We start from the raw sequence: 8,214 nt of genomic DNA on the forward strand, positions 1-8,214 counted from the left end.
TCTTTCAGTTGTGATTTGGGCTGCTTCATAAATTTTCAAAAACATTGCTAGTATCGAAAGAAAACGAAAGTTTTGATTGTTTTTTTTTGTTACTTAAGCGTGCTTTCGAGCGTAGTGTTATCCGATCAGTCCATTTTGTTAACACAAGACATTTAGTCCAGTGCAAAGATGATCGAAAGCATAGTTTTTGATGGACATTTTTACTCTTTGAAACAATCGACGCCGTGAGCTCTAATTGACAAAAAAAAATTGGCCGACTATCATTTTTCGCCGAATTTTGCTGATTGAAAAGTGTCAATTTACCGGAATAAATTATGTGCTTCTTTCATGCACTCATCAATGATGCTCAACGCGTAACCGTGATTTAGTGGATGGAAATGTGGTATTGTGTGGGCTGTTTTATGCGCATTCAGTTGCATGATAGATTGCTTGTAGAGTATCGAGTAGGGTATTATTTGATGGCCCTGTTAGTAGTGATCTGGACGTCATTGTTTTCACTTGCGAGAGCAAGTGACTTGTAATCTGGAAGTAGACTTTTTTCCCCGCAAACAAAATTCTTTAAAAATTCTGCTGACATGCTCAATTCTGCTTAATAACTGACATGCTCAATTTCTTGAAAATTCCATTAAAACGATCTGTTGGTTCATTTGAGATGGTAAATAATTGTTTCAAATATCTATTATATATTTAAATGCGGGCTTCACTAACTCGCCATGTTTAAGCTTTTTCAACGTATTATTTTTGCATGTTTAACGAAAGAATTTTTTCACGTTCAAGCTATATCGTATATTGCAATGGTTAAGATTTTTTAAATCGATTTTCCGGTTTGACTTTAGCATTTATTTTACCAAGCTTGAAATTAAGAACCCAATATTGGGATGCTTTCAGGGCTTCCCCAAGTGTTGCGATTTTGGCCTCCATATATGAGTAACCAAATCTTTTTAGCTTACGAGTTACGGCAATTTTCGAGATTTTTCAAAAATTTCTAGAAAACATAACTTTAAAAACTTTTACCGAATATGAAGTTCTTAACCCTGTACTCTCAGGGGTTGCGAATCTCGCCTCCAAATCTCATTTCTCAAATCCTGGTAGTTTTCGAGATATGACGTTTTTTATGATTTTTTCAGAAATTTTCAAAAAACTTAGATTTACAAAAATTCAAGTTTCGAAGATCTCAATCCTGTAGTTGGAAACTGTGAGGTTACTCTGAGGGGTCGCGAATCTTGCATTTGAATATGACTGCTCAAATCCTTGTAGTTTTGGAGATATGACGTTTTCTTAGGATTTTTTCAAAAAAAGTTCAGAAAACTTACATTTATTTTTTTTTTAAATTGAAACTCCCATTTTTGTAATGGGGCTGTTAGAGTACTCTCAGGGTCTCAAGGGTTGCGTATCTTGCCTCCAATTATAACTTGCTCCAATGCTTGTAAATTTCGAGATCTGAAGTGTTTTATGATTTCTTTTTAGTTTTTCAGAAAAATTGGGTTTTAAAAAATTCATGTGATTTGAAATTCTCAACCTTGTAGTTGGGTACTGTGAGGGTACTCCCAGGAGTTTCGTGTTGCACTTATGCGTCCCAATTCGAATGCTCTAATGCCGTTTGTTTCCGAGATGTTACGTTTGTAGTGTTTTTCTTAATTGTTCAAAGAACTTAGATTTAGAAATTTTCTAATGTTCCCATCCCTGGTGATGCTTTATCAGGGCACTCCCAGGGGTTGCGAGTTTTTCATTTAAATATGACTGCTTAAATCCTTGTAGTTTCTTAGATATGACGTTTTTTGTGATTTTTTAAAAAGTTTTTTAGAAAACTCAAACGAAATTTTTTATTCAAAATTTGAAGTTCCCAACCCTGTAGCTGGGGGCTATCAGAGTACTCTCAGGGGTTGCGAGTTTGTAAATTTACCAACTCTGATTTTCTAATAAATTTTATTTGGTTAAACGGGTTCGGCTAACGTTATATTAGCTAAATAATTTATGATGCGTAGTTTCAAAAGCGAGTTTTTTTGCCTGTTTCAGGAAGGATTGGTCGTAAATTTTTTTATTTTAAAAATTTTATAGCTTGAGTTTTTTCATGACTACAGTTCGTTTTCGGCTTACCGAGGGTCAACCCAGATTTTTTCGCCTTAGTTGCCGCTCGGTCATTAATTCTCAATGCTTGCTATGGATATTTTTGAATCTCATCCGAGACATTTTTGAATCTCATACGAATTTTTCCTATATATATATTTTTTTCGACATTTTTCTATTAGTTTTTGAGCATAAATGACTCCCTTCTTTTTTCTAGTCAATATCTTGTAATGCAATGTTTCAATTGTATTGTGACTGTTGCGAAGCTGCGGGTCGCTTTTATGTTAAGTTAATTACACATGTCAGAATATTCTTTGCTACTCAAACAGCAAGCCTGAACCGTCTGTTATTTTGCTGAACTTGCGAGTGCGCCTTTTGAGCATGTGGCTTCTCGCTAATCTTGAAGCTCCTCTGGGTCTTGTCATAAATAGTAGAAAATGAAAAAGAAAGACAGTCAGTGGTAGTTTGACTGTTTTCCGAAAAATTGATACATAACAAATTAAAACTGTCGTTCCATAGGGTTCAGTTTTTGAAATGAAACGCGTTTAAAACATCTTCGTTATTTTAACCAACTTTCAGTTTTGGCTTGTCAACTAACTCGATACCTTGTGTTTGTTCTATTCACTCAAGTTTTTCATCGAATTATTGCATCTCACTATCACCGAAAGGAAACTAAAAACTAATTGTTTATTCAGATTTCAATTAAAATTAAAATCCAGATTTTCGTTCGCTTGAATTAATTTCAGCCAATCAGACTTGAGCTTTAAAATTCAGGTTTTGATTTAAAAAACGAGCAGTTCTATGACAGAAAAGATCATTTTATGCAACATGTGTTAATAGCCGCTCAAATGACGTGTAGATTGATAATGATAGATAGAGGTGAAGATAGTTGCCAGAGCTGAGCAACTTGAAATCAATTTCTTAAAAGTTTTTTTCTCTGGTTTTTTTAAAAAAAAAAACTTTTTCTAGTTTTTAAAGACACAACCCTATAATAACGGTTAGTAAGGCAAAACCTCTAGCCCTGTATAACGGGGGTGGGCGGATTTGCAAATATGCTTTCGAAGATTTGTGGGAGACCAATTTAAATAACGATTTATTAGCGCGTTCGGAAAAAATTTTGGTGGGTTGACCGAAAATGGATGTCGTGAAAAAGCACCAAGGAAGGGGACCATTTGGGTGGCAACGGGGTCGAATCCCTGTACGTTCAAATAAAGTTCAAAAGTACGCTGACTTAAAATCAAAAGCAACTAAGAAAGGCAACAATCTATTCCATATTGTGCGTAGTTGAGTGAAATTTAATTACGATGTTGAATTTAAATAGAGTTACACCGGTCTTAATTATCATTCGAAAATGGATATCTTACATCAATAGGTTATAATGTTTCAGACATCACCTGCTATGAGTATTAATGCCAAGGACAAATTACTGCTCACTCAGCAAATTCACTTATCTGTATCCTCGCAATTCTTTTGCGTTTGATTTCACTAAGAGAAATTTATGAAAATGGAAGCCATGCTTATTTCACTGGGTGATCAATTTAATCACATTACCCGAAATACCGTTATTATAGGGTTTGCTTTTTTGTGCCTGTATTCGGCTTTTAACGCCGTTGCAAATACTTCAGAACTAGTGTTAAACAGTTACCAAGCTACACATGCAGATTCAAGTTTCGGCTATGGATTCGGCTACACGACTCTTATGCTGTTCAATATCTTCTTCGCCCTGGGTCCTTTCGTGGCACCATTTCTGGTGCGAGTGTTGCTGGATAAGATATCTCTGCTGGTCGCGTCTGTCAGTTTTGTGCTCTATACGGCGTCGTTCATTCAGCCGAACGTATATGTACTCTATGTCGCCACTTCTTTATCTGGTAAGTTTTCTGATTAGTAATATGGAAATGAAGACAAGGTAAACTAAACAACCATCTACATTCTGAGCTGGCTCACAACTTCTAATCGACATCTAAACAAAATCGCAGCAGGTCTACAGCCAGCGGAGATAAATACGCAATGTTCTCTAGTAAATGCATTCCCAAAATGATTAAAAGGGTGGTCATTATTTTAAAAACTCCCGTGCGTGTCACGAAGTTTGGTAAACAAAAAGTAACCTGACACAGCTCGATTGTGGAAAACGGCCGAATATAAAAGATTTTTTTTCCAGGCAATTTCCCGGCAATTTTTTTCCAGTCCGTCAATTGACCGTTAAGGCTGCGTGATGCTCAGATGGTTTGTAATATTTGGTCTTTTAAGACTCGAAGATGCAAAATGGAGGAAATGAAACTCTTGAAATAAAAATTTCTTCTTAGCTGCTTACCTTAACGATGGATCGCGCACGCTGTGCTATTTTACTAATAAAATAGCAAGTGGTTATGATCGTGTATTATATTATGTTCCTGATAATCTGTTTAAATTTTCATTGTTTTTGGAGCTGTCATGTTCAAAATCTTTGAAGTTCAATTTCAAAAACGACATTTTCAACTCGATTCTGTTCGAATTCTGAAAAGTTGTTCTATTCTTGCTCAAGTTAAGAAAAAATTTTGTTCGATCAGTTTTTCCTTTCAACGAAAGAGTTAATGCAGTGTTTTGTGATTCCTAGCGTTGGAAAGTGGATTTTTAAAATGTGGATTTATATTTTCTATTTGGCTTCAAGATCACATGCGCAAGAAACTTGATATTTTGAAAACTTGCTTCCTGAGTTTTATTTTTTCCTCCATTAGTACGATCATTACGACCCAGCTTTAAAATGTCATTTAAGAGTCGATGAACGATGAATGTAATTTAGATTTCCCAGCGAAATAAAAACTTTTCCTAATAATCCAGTCTTCTCAAATGGGGCTAATTTTATCAAGAAAGTGCCAATAGTAAATTGCTCTTGAATTTCGAAAATCGTTTTTTTTCTCTGTTTCTTTGCGTTCATTGTCTCTTTTCCAACTGTCTGGTGTCTATTTTATAATGCTTCGGTCTTTTTTGAAATGGTTAAGCGCGTGTAAAATTACTTTTTTCCTGTTGTGTCATAATTTTCAATGTGAAAAAAGGAAAGAGAACTAAAGCTTCCATTTTTAACAAATTAACATCTTGTAAACAGCTAACTAAATTTCGGGAATGTTTTGGTTTTAAATTGAAGAAATGTTTTTCTTCAAGAACGTCACTGAAACCATGGCATAGGATGTGTTTTTTTTTCAGCGAATATTGACTACCTTTAAGAAAGCTCGAAGAGGGTCAATTGTGGTCTCACAATGAAGCACTATGTTGAAGATATTAGAATTAAATCCAAATAACTGTATTGCCTTTGCAGAGAACAACTTGGTTGCCCACACTTTTTTTCGTTCCAGCGACAGTTTGTTCGCACGTGTTAGTGTACTTTTTTCATTTTTAATTTACTTATAAATAAGTGTTATTTTTGGGTCGAAAACATAAAAAAACAATCGGTGCTGACTATTTTCATTTTAAAACCCTTCCTGTTGTGACTTGAATTTAAAAACGATTTGTTTGTCGAAAACAACTTGTCTGAATCTTTTTGGACATTAGACAAATGATGAGTCTGGCCTCTGATTTTTTTTACCTTCTTAACGTTAGTTTAGCTATTACAATCACTGCATTTTCAACCTAATTCAATCGATAATTCTAGGAAAAGTCCAGGAAATTTCGACACTTTTTCGGATTTCCCATTTTTTAAGTTTCTATTTTTAAATCAGTTTAGTCAAATTTTTCTGTGCTATTTGCCCAACAGCCACTTATCCTTGTTTTAACTTAGTTTGTGTACCCTTGTGATAACAGGTGTATAATTAAACTTACATTAACAAGCTTAATCAAATCAGAATATAGACCTATTATCAGGTTTGCAATTTCTTAAATAATAAATTTCTTAATTAAAATCATTTGAATCGTTTGATAGCTTTGCTGATGATAATTTAAAACTTTTTAGCTTCTCCGGCCCTTTGTCTAGAGTTAACGACTACGCCTGGGACGGCACAGCACCTGGGCTTTAATCTGTCCAGGACTATTTTTTAACTGTAATTACTGCTGTTGTTCTGTCGGCTTAGTTGCCATACCGCGGTTTTCGTACTGTAAACAATTTTTCGTTGTAATTGAAAGTGTTTTTGACTTAATCCTTAATTTGTATCTTTCAAATCTGAATTTCTTGTAATTGTGTTGTGTTTTTGCTTAAAACATTTATTTGGCCTGAACTGTTTTGGCTTATGTTTTCTCGAATTTTGCGTCGTTCGAACGAAAAAATAAGCTTCTATCTTTTTGTCTGTTTCCAGAAGGATGAGCGTAAGTTACAAATATAAATTTTTCAAGGCACAAAATTTCGTCTTCGGATCAACTAGAGCTTACACAAATTTTTTCGGCTTAATTGCCTCTTGATAAATGTTTCTGAACATGTTTATGGACATATTTTCCTCGAGTTTATGAGCATTCCAATTTTTTGTAGCTGTTGTTTCTCGAAGCTTTTCAGTAGGTTTTCGACTTTTTGGCTTCTCGTTCAATTTCTGTCTCCTAGTTTGCAATGATACGTTTATGTGATATTGCAAGTGTGGTTTTTCTGTAAAAGGTGAGTCTGTCTGTGAACTTCTACCATGTTCAATTTATCGGAAATTTAAATTTAACTATCTCGGTGGTACGTTGCATATGTAGATGCTGCTAAAGCTGTTTTTTTTCGGCTCAAGGTGCATCTACCTAAGTTTTGTAAGCTTATCGCTACGTAATTTTTTAATTCTTATTTTGCGGCTGTGTTTGGCTTTTTATCGATATGTTTTCAGCGGAGACCCGCACGAAAATTTTAGATCCTTTTCGTCAGGCTTTTTTGATTAAAGTTATTAGACTTAGTCTCCTCTCTGCGGGCTCGGTCGCCGTGCGATGTTTGTAATTTATCGCAAATTTTCGTTGACTCATCTCGTGTTTTTTTTTCGGAAAAACTCAATTTAAATTTTGGGAGTTTAACTTTGGTTTCCTTTTAAGTTCTTTTCAAATTCATGTAGCAAATTTAAGACGTGCCGCTCTCCATCAAAAACATGAAATTTCCAAAGTGATTTTGCTTTTAAAACTTGAAGTGGAAGTGAAATACTTCTAGTATACTAAAGGGTACTAAAATTGTATGGTATGGCATACTAAAATTGTATGGATTTTCGAAAAATTTTATTTTGTCGAAGTTATTTAGGTTGACCAAACTGATTTTACGAGCGCTTCCAGAACAATATAAAGACCCAATTGTGACAAAAAAATTTGTGCTGGAGCCAAATTTTTGAACAAACAGGTCAAAAATTCCGTTTTTGTGCATTATTTGATCAAAAAGTTGTGTATTTTTGGCGCGCGCTCTTCAAAAAGGCGCTTTTGATAAATTTTAGGGTTGGCCGGCCAAAAATGGATGTCATAAAATAATACCAAATGTGGCACCTATTGGTTGGCGAGGGATCAAATCCCTGAAGAAGGGCGTCCGCGCCTTCCTTAAATCCGCCCCTGGTCGTGATATTAATAAATTTTGAGGTGATTTATGTATTGATATGAAACCTCAAAGTTGGAAAAAAATGAGAGAAATCAGTACTTTTCCGTAGTTGAGTTTCCTCCTTTCGATAATTGTTTTTTTGGCCGTCTTGAAATATGAAAGAAATCTTGAAGAAGTCTTTGCGTATTGTCTTAACACGTTTTTTTTAAACCCAGGTGTGTGCACTAGTCTTCTGTGGGTAGCAGGCTTCAACCTAATCACGTGTTCCTGTGCTTCTGGCTCTGGGACTGAGCTGGAGGCTAACTCGACTCTGTTCTGGCTCATAGCTCAGTTCAGTTACTTATTTGGAAACGGAGTTCTCTTCTTCACATTCTATGAAGTGGACCGCATCTCGGATAGCACAAGGTAACGTTGATGCACTGAAGTTCTATGGTGATATAGGTACATTTCCAAGTTATTATGTAGGTACTCCCGAAAAACAAATGCGAATGGCGCGAAAAAACGATAGAATTTTTAAAACAGAAAAAAAAACTATGAAAAGCTCAAATCATTAGAACTATTTGCTCTGGACTAAATTGAGCACTCTTTTTCTTCTTAACTTAATATAAGAATGATAAGTCGAAAACAGAATTCGGAGTAGGGTCCAATCCAATTGAAGAAGAAGAAGAAGAATTTATTTCTCCATATAGTTGATAATACAAGCA

The 8,214-nt window shown here is 35.0% G+C and overlaps 2 protein-coding genes across 2 annotated transcripts in view; both read left to right on the forward strand.

The window, feature by feature from the left end:
- LOC134853851 (E3 ubiquitin ligase Rnf121-like) overlaps nucleotides 1–8,214 on the forward strand; it is a 355,568-nt gene that overhangs the window by 110,327 nt on the left and 237,027 nt on the right. The gene's annotated exons all lie outside the window — the stretch shown is intronic.
- Nucleotides 3,419–8,214, forward strand: part of LOC134854073 (UNC93-like protein MFSD11) — an 8,985-nt gene continuing 4,189 nt past the window's right edge. The window contains exons 1-2 of the mRNA XM_063870146.1: nucleotides 3,419–3,935; nucleotides 7,726–7,915. Coding sequence (XP_063726216.1) covers nucleotides 3,566–3,935; nucleotides 7,726–7,915 — 560 coding nt within the window. The 5' untranslated portion in view covers nucleotides 3,419–3,565. The remainder of the gene's footprint in view (nucleotides 3,936–7,725; nucleotides 7,916–8,214) is intronic.

The sequence above is a fragment of the Symsagittifera roscoffensis genome, chromosome 9, assembly GCF_963678635.1.
Source record: "Symsagittifera roscoffensis chromosome 9, txSymRosc1.1, whole genome shotgun sequence".
In the NCBI taxonomy this organism is placed as follows: domain Eukaryota; kingdom Metazoa; phylum Xenacoelomorpha; order Acoela; family Convolutidae; genus Symsagittifera; species Symsagittifera roscoffensis.